Genomic DNA, 15,868 nt, shown 5'->3' with positions numbered 1-15,868 from the left:
CTTGATTTTGTTTTCTAATAATCGGTGCTAAATCTTTAGAGGTTTTGTTTTATTGCTGTTTCTTGGTGCGACATTGTCGTCTTTATTATGGTGCATACATGGAGATGATTTTTCTGATTTTTATTTCAAGATTTCAGTTTTTGGGGGGGTAAAATTATTTTCACAAAGTAAGATCTAATCAGAAATGCTGGAAAATTACATTTATTAAAGTTATAGTATTGAGCTTTTATTTTTTTAATGTGTTTCACTCTGTGCATACCTTAATAATCTTAACCCTGATTGTATCAAAACTATTTTCAACGATGTCTAACCCCATTGCACTGGATTAAAGTGAGGTGGGAATATGTTGCTCCTTTTGTAAGGATCTACTGTTCATTAAATTGCACATAACATATCGCACCAGTTTTAAAGTTTAATAATACCACTAGAGTTCATTGATTTATTAATGATTGGCTATTGCCGTCAGTTTGTAATCCACTACAGTTTTTCCATTAGTAGCAAGGGATATTTTATGTGTACCATCACGCCGAAAGGATGGTATGTACAACCATTGATAATGAGAAAATGGGCCCACTCCCACTGACTGATTGATCCTAGACAATACCACACATCGGGCGAGTGCCCTTCCTCCTGCCCTAAGGCCATGACGTAAACCAGTGCTGAAGTGCTCTCTTGATGTGCGGTCGGTCTAGGATCGATCCCCGTTAGTGGACCCATTGGGCTGTGGTATGTGCTATCCTATCTGCGTAATGGTGCATATAAAAGAATCCTTGCTACTAATTAAAAAATATACCAGGTTTCCTTTCTAAGACTAATATATCAAAATTACCAAATGTTTGACATCCTATAGTATGATTTTAATAAATCCATGTACCCTTGTGTCCAAACAACATTTTTTCGTCTTGCCCTACCCTAGTTTTAATTTTTATGTTTACATTTTATTGAAACGTGTGTTCCATTCTTTTTCTATTTGTTGCCAAATTTTACCTTGCCCTGATGTCACATTTGGGGTTTAATGAATGAATGAATGTTTAACGACACCCCAGCACAAAAATACACATCGGTTATTGGGTGTATTTGGCATTTAAAGTTAAAAGAATCGCTTGGTAAAGGGTTCATGAGTTGTAATCTGAATCATTGGATGAAAATTTTCAGTTGATCTGACCTGTGCGACCTTTTACTAAATGACGCACAAATCTACATGTCTGATGTCTGAAGGGCTTGAAATAAAAGAACAATCTGATTAAAATTAGCTCTACTGGTATATACCAGTAGAGCTAGCAGCATTGCATGGACTCCATGTCCAGGTGACATTTCATCAATAAATAACATTTCTATAGACATTACCTGTCCTCAAACAAGGGCACCTCCCTCCCCCACGCAAGTGGTCTGGTCCGAACATCCCAACAGCCAATGGGATGGCCTAAATTCTTCTACTGCATACTGCTCTCTTTTTCTCTTCGTTAAAGGGTCTGGACGTCCTTTTGCTTGGCTCTGTTTGGAGTCGACTTTTTTATAAGACCTTTGGTTTTGTATTTGTGTTTGGGTGAAATGTGTTTCACCTTCGTTTTCGTTAGCTTTCGTATGTCTTCGCGTATTTCGCTTGACTTTCCAAGCGTTTATTTACATGAAATGTTGATATATTGCCGGTTGTCGTGTTGGACGCCATTTGCAAAATGGCGTCTTTGTTGACCGGCTTTGTGTTTGTGTCATGGTTGGTTTTTTCTTGCTCTTTCACAGATTGAAAACTTATTATCATGTCGGATGTTAATGTTCAGCGACAGGTACGAGCGTGTTTACGCTGTAAGAAATTTACTGCGGGCGGCGACCCTCATGATTTATGTCAGGGTTGTCGTGTTCCTTGTAGCCTCTCTTCGAGAAGCGACCTGTGTTCGGGCCTGTCTAATGTCGAGTTCGCGGCTTACCTGAAGGTGGTGTCAGCGAGAACCAAGAAAGTGGAATCTTCGCCTTCAATTGCTGACTCCGTAGCGGAAGTATTACATTCAATGCTACCGACCATGCTGAAAGAAACAATGGCGTCAATGGCGACCTTACCAAAACCAGCGGTTTTGGGGTCAGGTCCGGTGCAAGTCCCCTCTTCAGGGGGTGCGGCTTCTTCAGCTCTACCAAGATGTAAGACTTCGGATGACAGGCCTGCGGTTCCTACGCAGCCCTCTGACAAGCCGACTCATGCAGTTAGACATTCCACGGACTCCAAGGCTCACTGATCTTCAGCGGGGAAGTCATCTTCGGCGCATCGGAGCCGGGACCGTAGTCGTTCCCCACGACCTGCACGGCTCCCTATGGGTTCCATGGATCGTCAGTGCCGACCTTCGATTGAGGCCTCCGAGGGTTCTCGACGGGACCGTCCGCAGTCCGGTTCACCAGCGGCTTCCATTTCGGCAGATCGATTAGCCTGTGCTCGAGTGCTTCGAGACTTTGGAGATGCAGCGGTTTCTATCATTGATGAGCCTGACTCTCCTAACCATATGACTATGAGGGATTGCTTGGCGGCCGTCTATGACATGTTGTCGTCCTTGCCACATCCACCAACGCCATCCAAGAAGGGACCGACACCGATGATAGCGACTGATACACCGGTACACTCGCGACGGATTTAGACCGCACCTTTAAAAACACAGCGTCCTTTGTCGCCTTCCTGTCTTGGAATCACCGTATGTATCCGGTGTTTCACATGCCCTTTAAAGATGGGGCTCCGTCTGTGGATGAAGATGTTCACCATCTTGGGAAGTCGTCAACTGTGGATTTGATGGACAAACGGGTCCAAGCCATGGATACTGCCCAGAGACGTTGCTTGTTTGTGTTATCTTACTTGGACATTTTCCTTTCTGCGATGGCCACCCAGGCAAAAGATGCACGGTGCTACGCGCTGTTTCAGCAATCAGCGCAGATGCTAGCTTTCCTGACGTCTTCGGTTACCTCTATGTCATCGATGTTGATGCAGTACCGTCGCCAGGCTTATCTGAAAAAGTCAACTTTGGATTTCCAGCATAAGAAAGAGTTGTTAGCTCAACTGTGGTCCGCAACAAAGCTGTTTCCAGGCAAGGTTTCTGACGTGGTTACGGCCAATGATAAGGACCAACAGTCGACAGCAACTGTCAAAGCGTTGCAACTTTTTTCGACGTTGGAATCCACGAAGCGAAAGTCTACGTACCACCATCTAAGTGCTGGAGAGGTAACCTTTCAAGGTCAACCTTCTCGACGGTTTCCGGACAGACTACCATCCGGTCCTCAGCTCGGACCTAGGGGAAGCCTGGTCGACGTTGACGCCAGCCAACAGATCTTGGACTGCTCAGATTGTTTCGACCTACGCCCGCCCCTGATTTTGAACCAGAACAACGACTCGGTTTTGACGCTTCCAGTGTGCAACACACCGGTCGAAATATCCATGGTTGGAAGTCGACTTCGCCGTTATTGGCAAAACTGGCAGCCACTTTGCCAAGATCCGTTTGTCACGTCGATCTTGAAGACAGGGTATCGTCTGCAATTGTCTGCCATCCCTCCATTGACCACTTCACCTCGAGAACCGCGGCATTCCGTCTCGCAAGTCAAGGTCCTACAGGAGTCCATCAACAAACTGGTGGAGAAGGGAGCCGTTTGCAGCATTTCGGAAGCACGCTTAACACCCGGCTTTTACTCGGACATCTTCCTCGTACCGAAGAAAGATTCTCTGGAGCTGCGAATGATCCACAACTTGGCGTTTTTTAACGACCACTACCTGTTTCCTCCTCCGACCTTCAAGATGTTAACGTTGCGAAATGTCCTTGCCGTGATCAAACCGGGGGATTTGCTTGCCTCGCTAGATCTCAAGGACGCCTACCTTCACGTTCTGATGCATTTCGATTTTCATCGCTACCTCCGGTTTATGCTACAGGGTCGGCATTACGAATGGACAGTCCTGCCCTTTGGGGATATCCATGGCGCCATGGCTGTTCACCAGAATCACGACTTCGATGTCCCGCTTCCTGCATCGCAGAGGTATATCCTTTTACCCGTACCTCGACGACTGCCTGATGAAGTGTCAGAGCAAGACAGGGCTTACTGCACATGTTGCCTTCATCATGGACTTTCCAAGCATCTGGGTTGGATTATCAACATCGAGAAATCTCGACTGGCTCCCACGCAGTCTCTACAGTTCATAGGCGCTTGGCTTCGACCCGACCTGGGCCTCGTTCAAGTTCCACTAGACCGTTGGGAGAAGATCCAGACCATGATTGCCATAGCCCTCACCGCTCCAACGACTTTCCACGGTTGGCAGAGTCTCCTGGGTCTCCTCACTTCCGCTCAGGATTTGACACACTGAGGTCGTCTCCAGTTGCGGCGCTTGCAGATGTTTCTCAACCCGTTGTTCGTTTCAACAATCCGGACTTGATCATCTCACTCCCGGACAATCTACGCTCCAGCCTGCAGTGGTGGCAGCTCCGATCGAACGTCTTAGACGGTGTCTCTATGCAGGCCTTCCTAGCCACTCATCACCTGTTCGTCGTGCGTCAATGGAAGGTTGGGGAGCCCATCTAAGCAACCAGACTACTTCAGGGCTGTGGTCTCCCGGCAAACTCGGACTCCACATCAACCTGCTAGAGTTGTTGGCAGTCTACTACGCTATCCTTCATTGGCGACATGTTGACAGGGGCCTCTCTCATGGTGGCCACAGACAGTACTACCACGGCGGCTTATATCAACCGTCAGGGCGGAACCCACTCCAGCAGTCTGCTGCAGTTGACTTATCATCTCTACAAGCTGGTCGATGAGATTCCGTTGCATCTTCGGGCTCGCCATATTCCAGGGGTTTCCAATGTACTAGCCGACACATTGTCTCGACCGTCGTCTCCACAGCCGACGGAATGGATGCTCCATCCCGAAGCGTTTCGATGGGTGTGCGACAGACTTTGGACACCAAACATCGATCTCTTCGCCACACGATTCAACCATCAGCTGAGGGTTTACGTGTCTCTGGTGCCGGATCCCGAAGCTCTGGATCTCGACGCCTTGGCCATCAGCTGGGAACAGATGGACGCGTACGCTTTTCCTCCACCAATCCTCCTTCCAAGGGTGCTTCAGAGGTTTCAGCTGTACCATTGTGGCCATCCAGGATGTGGTACCCAGATCTAATACGTCTTGCCGATCCACATCCTTTATCGCTGCCAGACTGGGATCATCTGTTGCTGCATCCCACGTCAAGACTATACCATCCACATCCGCAGTTGTTCCAACTGCACGCGTGGACTTTATCTCCAAGAGTTTGAGGAAGAAAGGTTTTTCTTCACAGTCTACGGCAGCCATTTTGAAAGCGAACAGATCATCTACTACTGCGGCTTACAACGTCAGATGGCTTTGTTTTCACCGATGGTGTGTCCGGCAAAAACTCAAATCTCAGACGATCCAGATACCTCGTCTTGCTGATTTTTTGCTGTATCTGTGGACCACTTTACGATTGAAGGGGTCTACCATCGCTGGGTACGTTTCGGTCATCGCTACTGTTCGTGATGTCACTACTGGAATGAAGTTGTCGGGTATTCCTGACATCCATAAGATGATCAAAGGGTTTCGCCTTGATGATCAAGTACACTGGTTTCGACCACCTGAATCTGGTGTTACGAGCGTTATCGACCGCACCTTATGAGCCGATCGAATCCTCTTCCCTGCAAGACTTGACGCGGCAGACGGTGTTTTTACTCGGTTTCGCCACGGCTGCCCGTGTCTCAGAACTCCATGCTCTTGATGTAGACTTGGTACGTTTTCACCGAGATCGGCGTGCAATCAACTTGGGGTTACTCATGAACTTTGTTGCAAAGAATCAGTTACCAGACCAAGCGCCTTGTTCGTATGTTGTGCAGGCCCTCTCCTCTATCGTTGGTCCAGCAGTTCAATGTTCTGACGGATGCACCTCATTAGGTTGTCGCTTGTTATTACAAAAATAACACTTCAATACGTGAGGGTTACCTAACACCTGCATCCCTGGTGGCTACGACTTCCCACTCTGTCAGAACCAGCATGAGATGTGGCAGCCGCCTCCTGGTCCTTGTTCTAGGAGCCGTACCTGCCACTGCTGACGGATTCCACCATTCTAGTTGTTGTTACTAACATCACCTGCATTGGTCTGTGACAGGCATCCCTAGGAGGAGAGCTTACCAAGGTTGGCCTTATTCTTCCACTAGTCGGCCTCTTTCAGGTTGGGGAGTTATCACAAGCATCTACGGATCTCAGCACCCACCACCATCTGTTGAATGCTGCCCTTGTTTGAGGACAGGTAATGTCTATAGAAATGGAGAAAACTTGGGAGTGTTTTCTCTTTTATAGATACATTACCTGTCCTCAAGATTTATCCCGCCCGGGCCTCCCCGCTTCCTGTTCTCCGTGCGATGCGCTCAGGGAAAAAGAAGGAAGTTACAGTCATGTGACCGGAACTAGAGAGCAGTATGCAGTAGCAGAATTTAGGCCATCCCATTGGCTGTTGGGATGTTCGGACCAGACCACTTGTGTGTGTGTGTGTGGGGGGGGGGGGGGGGGGGGTGCCCTTGTTTGAGGACAGGTAATGTATCTATAAAAGAGAAAACACTCAAGTTTTCTCCAATTTAAATATCGACCAATTACACTTCGCCTTCTATAGCGTTATTCGGGAGCATACAAATTCTAAAAATATCGGGTGAAACTATGCACTAGGCGAACTTGTTTACCCGTTTTTTTCAATGTTGAAATAGACAAAGTGCAGTAATAAACTCTGGATTGTATACTGGTATAAACAGATTTTATGGCTATACCATCACGTTTTTTTTTTTTCGTCTTGAAACGGATTTTATATTTAAATTAGTTTCCGGCATACTTCGTAATTCACTCGAATCATTTCGTATAACCTCGGCATAATCCCGAATCTTTTCAAATTCTTTTAAAATCGCTGACATGATTTTACAAGTAAGGTTTTGATTGGTCGAATGAAAGGTCAACTGGACATGAGCTCCAACGGGCTGCTGTTCGATCCAGATATAATAGTGGAGCTAATTTTAATTGGATTGATAAAAGAACTACATCCTGCTGTTATTATTTTTAAATTGAGGACCAAAAAGAAGTGTGGCCTGCTGGAAATGAGATGGCCCTAATTTGGAATTTAGTGGAAAATTAGGAGCTCCGATATCTATTTTAGAGCATTATGGAATTAAATTATAACAGAAAAACTAAATCATTTAATGACAGATAAGACAATTGTCCATCCATCTGTTCTAAAAACTACCTTTTTATAAAGTGGACAAATTAAAAAAATAAATACAAAACGTGAAATAAAACTTGACAGAGACGGAAATATTCGGTCTAAGCCTTTTGTTGGCATGTGACAGTAGTGGTTTGTTTTGTAGTGTGACGCAGTTTTCTGGGAAGTGAACTGTAAGATCTCTCGTTTTGATAATGCCTCAATACCAGGTGCATGTGAAGGGGGTCGATGGTCACCCCCTCAAGCCTTTTGTGGTAGTATATCTTCCGGGGGAACATTATTCGATGACCCTATTAACGCCAGACTACCCCCCCCCCCCCCCCCAGTATACATGTTTGCACTTGCACCTGAATACTGGATTTTTATCCAACAAATGCCATAGTACTGCCAAACACTGGTGATTAGATGCTAAGCATAGGCGTACGGGCTTTAATTTTTCAAGGGGTGGGGGGGGCATGCCCGAATCCGATTAACATTTATTCATATTGGCATTACTGCGAAACGGCTATATATGGTTGCAAACAAATCCCTGCACATTTTTACATGGATTACAATTTACACCGAACATAGGTAGGATTGAAATACATGGTGAAAAGGTTTTAGGCCAGCTCATTTTGTCCCAATATATCTATCGTTTTTGCACGAATTTGTAGATTTGCACCAGCACTGGGGTGTGGGTGAGGGGTGGGGTGTATGTCCTGCCCCTATTGTACGTTTATGATGCTAAGTACCAATATGCGCTGAATGGACATATGTTTACTTTGTAAATAACAACAAAAACTATTTTAAAGCAAAGTTAATTTTATTTTCAGTTATTTTGGCATGTATTGGTTAGCGACTTGGAAGAAAAAGGCTTGACTGTATACATTTATACGTTATCATAATCCATGTTTACTGTGGCCATCCAAGTCTGGGTGGCAACACAACACAAGGTTGCTTTGCTATTGGTATAGTGCTTGTAGCACGACTTGCACATTTCCACTGAGGCATTCTTACAATGCGATTCCTTCCATATGATGTCATCAATTGGTTAAATGGTCATGTTTTCTATTTTATTTTACAGTAAACCCCACACATACACATACACACGCACACATAAATGACGACATTTCATAAATTCCCTAGCAAGATTTTTAAAAATAACTGATAAAAAAAATATTTTTTAATGCATGGCTAGCACCCACATGGATACCCATGTCTGTGGAAAAAACGTAAGTACAGATCAACCGATTAGATTTTTTACCACCTAGTGGCATGCCTAAGACGAGTATAATTCAGCCCAATCAGTTTATTTCAAAGCAAACATATACACATCATACAAGCCTTTGGGAAATCCTTTTTGTTTCTGTTGTTTCACAATTGTCAAACCACTTTTCTTAAACAGTTGAACATAATCTGGCAGGGGTCTGGTGTAACAGCTGTCCTCTTTGTCGAAATCTTTCTCCTTCCCAGACGCCATATTGTCCTTCACACAAATCAAACCATTAGGTGCCAACCCAATCTGGCACCGTCTGAAAAACGAAACAAAGTCGTCATCAAACAAATGACCGAGGACCCACTGACACCAAATGACGTCGTACTGACCAGGTTCGGGGGAGAAGTGTTGCAATCCTGAACAAATTACTTTGTCTATTCGCGAGGACTCTTCTCCGACGAAAGATTTTGCTTGTTCCAGAAAGTTGGGGTTAACGTCCACCATGTCTACCGTCTGAAACATGGGCAGGAGCAGACGCTTAGTGATCCGGCCGATTCCTGACCCGCAGTCCAGCGCTCGACCGTTGTTGGTTTTACCACCTGAAATCTACCAGACATAAAAACATCACACATGAACAATATGAAAAATAGCAAGTAAATGCTTAGTTTTATAAAAAGATATTGGGCCCAATTTACAAATCCTGCTTTTATCTTAGTATATGTTGTAACTACAGTTGAATCCCATTGGCTTGAACCCCATCGGTGCTCGAGAAAGTGTTCAACCCATCGGGTAGTTCTACCGAACCATGCAGTTTGTATGATGCAGAAGTCCTTGTCGGTATTAATTAAATGTGTGGTTGCTGAAGTGATGATAGCTGAGTAACTCGCCCATAGTTTCATTTAAAACTGGTCTTGTAGACGTGTTCAGAGTAACGCTTCACGCCAAGGTAATTTTTTGCACTAACTGTTTGATTGGTATCACGGTTCATCGAACAGGTACCGTAACACTAGCTGTATTTGAAAGATCATTATCAATAGCCGCTTAACACACAACATGACAGGTATGCTAAAGAAAGGATTGCATGGTTATTGTTGCGATTCTCCGATTCATCTATAGCTTGTTCCGCCTAAATAATTAATCCGAAGGTTGTAATAACCAACTGTGCAAGTGCAGCAATTGATCCTTTTCGGTGGTTTTCCATTTGATATTAATTTTGATGGATCACCAGTTCAAGGGAAATATAGCTAATATCACAGACGGGACTGATAATTTAGTTTGAGCGAAGGCTTATAGTCGAACCTGGACGTGTTCGACTCATCATCAGTTAATATAAGGGTTTACTTCAGAACAAAAAAATTGGGACTTCGTTTTTGGTTCGAGCGTTGCGGTGTGATCGAGTCTACGAGATTTTACTGTACATAAAAATTTACAATGGTTAAATACCTGAGGTCAAATTTATGAAGCCTGTTTTTACTAGGTGCAGGTGTTTAAGTCTTTTTGAATGTATCTGAGTTTTCACAAGCAGGTTATTAATGGTATACACAATTTGACATCATCGAAATATTCTTTCAAGCTGCTAGTAAATTCTTTACATTATGATGCCACAGTGCAACCCCCATCCCCCCCCCCCCCCCCAAAAAAAACAACAACAAAACCCCACTTAACAATCCAATTTTGTGTGTGAAATCATGTTTAACCAGGCCTTAAACAAAAAATCTTAATGTTTATAATCAAGTTGGTAGAGCTTAACTAATAAATTTTCAGTTAAAATCAATCGTTGGAACATCACATTATTATTTTTATATTCACATTTTTCATTCTGTAGACTTGATCATCATGATGATCATGTAACCGTGGTTTAGACGAGCATCATCATGGCTTATGTCAACCATGTGCCAGTAAATTAAACAAAACTTGAACTGAGCATACTCAACAGATTCTCTGATTCAGTCCACTTCATCAAAATATCCCGAAATGAGATTGCTGGCTTCGAATGCCAGCAGACAGTGACAATCCACAATTTAATGACATTAAGCTCATTGCGAAAACTGATTCAAATACACTATTGTAGTTTTATACTGACCTTCAAAAATGGTCTTAAAAATGCCTTCGATCCATCAATATCGGCAGGCGATATTTTCGCAAATCCGCCTAACATTCCGTCAACTGTGGGCGTAACATTTCGCCAGTATGTTTCTGCATCTGTGTAGAATTTACTGTCATTGCCAGAACAACGGATTTCACTTTCACTTTCTGACATGCTTGTGGTACATGTATATGAGCACATTCGATTGGCTTACTATAGTCATTCTACAATATATTCTAATTAAAAGAGGTTTTGTTTAACGATACCATTAGAGCACATTGATTAATTAATCTTCGGCTATTGGATGTCAAACAGTTGGTAATTATAACTCGTATAAACCTGCTACATTTTTTCATTAGCAGCAACAGATCTTGTATATGCACCAACCCACAGGAAAGCATATACCATAACCTTGAATTTGAGTCAGTGACCATTTGTGGTGCACTTGTTGGAGGAGAGAAAAAACCAGTCAGTTGAATGGATCCACCGAGGTGGTATATTCTAATTACTACGGGTCATTAGTGGTTCAGTGGATATGCTGCTGGACTATCAAGCTGACGACAGTGGTTCAAATCCCGTTACGGCCAGTTCATACTACTTTCTTGTTTATCACCAGGTTATCTATATAAAAAGGCTTCAAATTTCTCTCGGAGCTTGTTTGTTTTGAAGTTGATCTATCAGTTTCCACAGCATCACAAATGTATCTGTCTCCACTTTTCCCCCCAGAGATGAACCAGGGTAGGTGGCTGGGTGAGAGACTTGGGCGCCAGTTAGTTTTAAGAATACTTTGATTACACCCTGTTTTTGAATTACTGATAAGCTTTCATATATATTTGTGTTCATATGAATAATTTATTGAGCGTATTTATTATTTATGAATTCGCTTGTTAGATACGTTAAAAAACACACGTTATAACATAAATGGTATTTAACAGCCACTCCCAATACATCAATCGTTTTTCTCTCATTATATTAACCCATTGTGCCATACACTTACAGTCGTTACTCTGATTACTCGAACTCACTAATCGAATACATTTATTTAACGGTTATTTATACTAAGTTACGCTTTATAGTGCAAAGAGAACCAATCAAATATTTTATGTTAATCTCAAAGCAATATATTAGCCAAGCATATATCTTATAAAACAAAATTAATACATATTTAAAAGAATATTAATTATAAATATTATTGAAATCAATATACGTATTACTGTAGAGACTAATTAAAATTCAGTGGTAGAAAGATAATTTATTAATTTAGTTTTAAGATTAACGCATATTTTGACATGGCCGACTTGACCAAAACTTGTAGAGAAATAAAAATGTGAACAGTTGAAAATAATTTATAATTGAAAGGTCTATATCACATTAACAAAATTACTTTACCATAAGAAAGTGTCAACATGCAAGCGGAAGATGCAAGATATTTGAAAAGGTAAATTAATATGGGACTAATTAACATTAAAAAATTGTTGTCACCTAACCAGATTACATCGGTATCTTATTTTCGAATGCGGTATAATATCCGCCCGGTCCCCTCCATTATTATTTTTAGTTGAGGTTAGGGGGTTGGGGTTTGGGGGGGGGGGACCGGGCGGATATTTTTCCTCAGATGCAAACCGTACACAAAGCTGGCTATCAGTCCCCCCACGTGGGGGGGGGGGACAACTTGAGAGCGCACGTAGACACGTCTACTCGCATCGCGAAAACAGTTGGGAGTCCGATAATTTGACAAATTTTTCTGCTCACCCAGAGCTAGCCCAAAAATCTATGCCATACATGTTAGAATAACAAAAGTGGTTATGTCTGAAATTTGTCATTGTTAGGAAGGTGAAAGGTGGCAGTCTGGATGTTCACCCGACGGAGAAGGCGCTGGTCGTGAACTATGAGCTTGAGGCGACCATACTCGGGGAGATGGGAGATCCCATGTTGGGGGAGAGGAAGGAGTGTCAGAAGATGTGAGTATTAACTGTATACTCGGGGAGATGGGAGATCCCATGTTGGGTGAGAGGAATGAGTGTCAGAAGATGTGAGTTTTAACTGTATACTCAGGGAAAAGGAAGATCCCATGTTGGGTGAGAGGAAAGAGTGTCAGAAGATGTGAGTTTTAACTGTATACTCAGGGAGATCCCATGTTGGGTGAGAGGAAGGAGTGTCAGAAGATGTGAGTTTTAACTGTATACTCAGGAAGATGGGAGATCCCATTTTGGGTGAGAGGAAGGAGTTATCAGAAGATGTGACTTTTAACTCTGTATACTGGGGTAGATGGGAGATCCCATTCTGGGTTAGAGAAAAAGTGTCAGAAGATACACCGGCCTCGGTGGCGTAGTGGTTAAGCCATCGGACTACAGGCTGGTAGGTACAGGGTTCGCAGCCCGGTACCGGCTCCAACCCAGAGCGAGTTCTTAAGGGCTCAATGGGTAGGTGTAAGGCCACTACACCCTCTTCTCTCTCACTAACCACTAACAACTAACCCACTGTCCTGGACAGGCAGCCCAGATAGCTGAGGTGTGTGCCCAGGACAGCGTGCTTGAACCTTAATTGGATATAAGCACGAAAATAAGTTGAAATCAATCAATCAATCAGAAGATACTTGGGGAGATGGAAGATCCCATGTTGGGTGAGAGGAAGGGGTGTCAGAAGATGAGTTACATCATCGATAAAGGTTTTTAGTTACAAAATAAAATAAAGATGAGATGAACATGCCAGTATCATCAATAACAATAACGTTTACAGAAGGTGAAACATTCAATTTTGTGGAATTCTTGTTTTGATTGATTGTCTAAAGTGTTATTTAATTTGTGTTTGTCAGTATCCGCGTGAAGGGTCTCCACGACAACAGTGACCTCAGCCAGCTGGCTAAAGAAATCATCGACAAGTGTAAACTGATCAACCCAAACAAACTGCCAGAGGTTGAGCAGCTCCTGTACTACCTACAGAACAGGAAGGAGTCGGAGCCGTCCAAAGGTGGAACTTACACAGGAAGATACAATTAATGTTTATGTTGTTTAATGACCCCATTCATTCATTCATTTGTGCGTTCGTTCATTCATTCATTCATTCATTCATTCATTCAAAGTTATTTTGATGCTTATATCCAATTATGGTTCAAGCATGCTATTCTGGGCACACATCTCATCTATCTGAGCTGTGTGTCCAGGATAGAGACTTAATGGTTAGTTGTTAGTGTGAGAGAAGTCGGTGTAGTGGCCTTACACCTACCCATTGAATCGTTAAACTCTCTCTAGGTGGGAGCCGGTACCAGGCTGCGAACCCAGTACCTACCAGTAGGTTAGTTGTTAGTGTGAGAGAAGTCGGTGTAGTGGCCTTACACCTACCCATTGAATCGTTAAACTCTCTCTAGGTGGGAGCCGGTACCAGGCTGCGAACCCAGTACCTACCAGCCTTATGTCTGATGGTTTAGCTAGTACACCACCAAGGCTGGTCAATGACCCCACTAGAGCACACTGATTTATTAATAATCAGCTGCTGGATGTCAACATTTGATCATTCTGACAGGTTGAACAAGGTGAAAATAAAATATTTGTGTATGCAACAACAGCCCAACATATTGTTTAGTTAACAGCAGTGTCAGATATGTGATAATTGTGACATTGGAGTATAGAATGAGAGAAGAAACCCACTGACACCAACTGGGCTACTCTTGACCAGCTTACTTATCCACATGCATCGTAAATTGAACACCTCTAGTTTAAGATAGGCGACCAAGGAGAATAAAGTATTTTCCAAAGTCATGATAGAATGTAACATCCGGCATTGGTTTATTAGCAGCTGGAATAGAATGTAACATCCGGCATTGGTTTATTAGCAGCTGGACATCAGAAAGAGTACTTGTGAAGTTCAGGGTAAGATGTTATAAATTTGAAGCAGTTTCTATGATTTTATAGGCTAAAATGTTATCAAGTTTTAAATTAATGTTTTCCTAAAAATAAAATACAACTACAGTGGAACCTGTTTAAACATGACACTGAACAAACCGGAATCCTGTCAAAGCCAGCCGAGTTTCAAGGACCTGAGGTTTCTAAATTGTAAAATGTGACACTCTAAACACCAGATCCTGTCTAAATGAGATAAATATGTCCCCAGTGTGATCCGGTTTAGACACGTTTTACTGTATTTAAACAAATAGAAATTAGGACACTCAAGCAGACTATATCCGTCTGTTGATGATATCGGATTACTTAGTTCTAAGTATAGCGTTCTTGTTTTTATAGCATCTGGCAAAACAAAGCTGTCTGAAAAACCTGAGGAACCATCCATGTCTGATGCAGGTGAAATAGATGAGATCGCCAATATCAATGATATAGACGAATATCTGGAACTTCTCTACGAGGACATTCCCGAGAAGATCCGAGGGACAGCTCTTATTCTACAACTGGCCAGGAATCCAGACAACTTGGAGGAAATATTTCAAAACGGTAGGACATCTAGTTTTAACATTACTAATATTTACATATCATCTTACTTAGTTGGTGATTTAGTAGAAGTATTATAAATGGTTTGATAAAGATAATTGTGTATTTTTATTCTGCGACCCTCATTTGTATTGACAGATTTAAAACGAAGTGATAAACTGCTACTTTGATTGTGACCTTGTGGTACAGTGGTGGTGACATTCTCGTAGGTTCCCTGGAGAATGGCAAATACAGCACATATTCTTGAACATTTGACAATTAGTTCTATAAGCATTTGTGATTATGTTTTCAAATATATTTTTCGTTTCATGTAGATAATTTTGTGCAGTATTGGTTCATTTTCCACAGAGTTTCCATGGTCTAACCACAGTATTTATTTTTGTCTTTTGAAGATTTAATGTTTTAGTGTATTTACATTTGTTAATATGCTTCATTGTGTCTTGCGCAAGTGTCATATCAGTTGTCAAGTGAAGAAGTGTTTTTGACGTGTTTGTTTCAGAGACTGTTGTTGGGGCGTTGGCGCGGGTGTTGCGTGAAGACTGGAAGCGCAGTACCGAGCTGGCCACCAACATCATCTACACGTTCTTCTGCTTCTCGAGCTTCTCGCAGTTCCACGGCGTCATCCTGCACTTCAAGATCGGAGCGCTGTCCATGGCCGTCACCGAACATGAGATCAAAAAACACCACATGTGGCTTGAAGAGCTGCAGAAGAAGAAAAGATTAAATATCCTTGTCAGGCTGAGTAATTCACTGGTAACTTTTATCAAACAGCAGTCACTGCCAGAGCAAGTTTACATTATATTTGAAAATAAGAATATGCACTGTTTACAAAATCATCTTTCGGTCAGGGGCCATTTAAATCCTTTCACTTTTGATGCTGTTTTAGCGAGTTACGTAAAGGCACTGTACATTATTTCATAATG

The 15,868-nt window shown here is 42.6% G+C and overlaps 2 protein-coding genes across 2 annotated transcripts in view; one reads left to right on the top strand and one right to left on the bottom strand.

Annotated features, from left to right (window-relative positions):
* Positions 1 to 8,008: 8,008 nt before the first annotated feature.
* LOC121383219 (N-terminal Xaa-Pro-Lys N-methyltransferase 1-A-like) lies at positions 8,009 to 10,709 on the bottom strand. The gene is made up of 2 exons (XM_041513104.1): positions 10,504 to 10,709; positions 8,009 to 9,026 (listed from the first exon to the last, which is right to left on the bottom strand). The coding sequence occupies exons 1-2, from the start codon at positions 10,705 to 10,707 to the stop codon at positions 8,514 to 8,516; spliced, it is 717 nt and encodes a 238-aa protein (XP_041369038.1). The 5' UTR covers positions 10,708 to 10,709; the 3' UTR covers positions 8,009 to 8,513.
* Positions 10,710 to 11,793: 1,084 nt separating this feature from the next.
* The window catches only part of LOC121382666 (kinesin-associated protein 3-like), a 42,275-nt gene continuing 38,200 nt past the window's right edge, over positions 11,794 to 15,868 (top strand). The window contains exons 1-5 of the mRNA XM_041512201.1: positions 11,794 to 11,944; positions 12,336 to 12,467; positions 13,322 to 13,476; positions 14,745 to 14,948; positions 15,445 to 15,669. Coding sequence (XP_041368135.1) covers positions 11,913 to 11,944; positions 12,336 to 12,467; positions 13,322 to 13,476; positions 14,745 to 14,948; positions 15,445 to 15,669 — 748 coding nt within the window. The 5' untranslated portion in view covers positions 11,794 to 11,912. The remainder of the gene's footprint in view (positions 11,945 to 12,335; positions 12,468 to 13,321; positions 13,477 to 14,744; positions 14,949 to 15,444; positions 15,670 to 15,868) is intronic.

This window comes from Gigantopelta aegis, chromosome 10, assembly GCF_016097555.1.
Source record: "Gigantopelta aegis isolate Gae_Host chromosome 10, Gae_host_genome, whole genome shotgun sequence".
Classification (NCBI taxonomy): domain Eukaryota; kingdom Metazoa; phylum Mollusca; class Gastropoda; order Neomphalida; family Peltospiridae; genus Gigantopelta; species Gigantopelta aegis.
The sequence above is the reverse complement of the archived record's forward strand: the minus strand, read 5'-3'. Positions and strand labels throughout refer to the sequence as shown.

Bases quoted from the DNA above. Each gene is read 5' to 3' on its own strand.
- LOC121383219 (XM_041513104.1), bottom strand. From the start codon at position 10,707: ATGTGCTCATATACATGTACCACAAGCATGTCAGAAAGTGAAAGTGAA. The intron at 9,027-10,503 runs GTCAGTATAAAA...TATGTCTGGTAG, and splicing joins TTTTAAGACCATTTTTGAAG to ATTTCAGGTGGTAAAACCAA.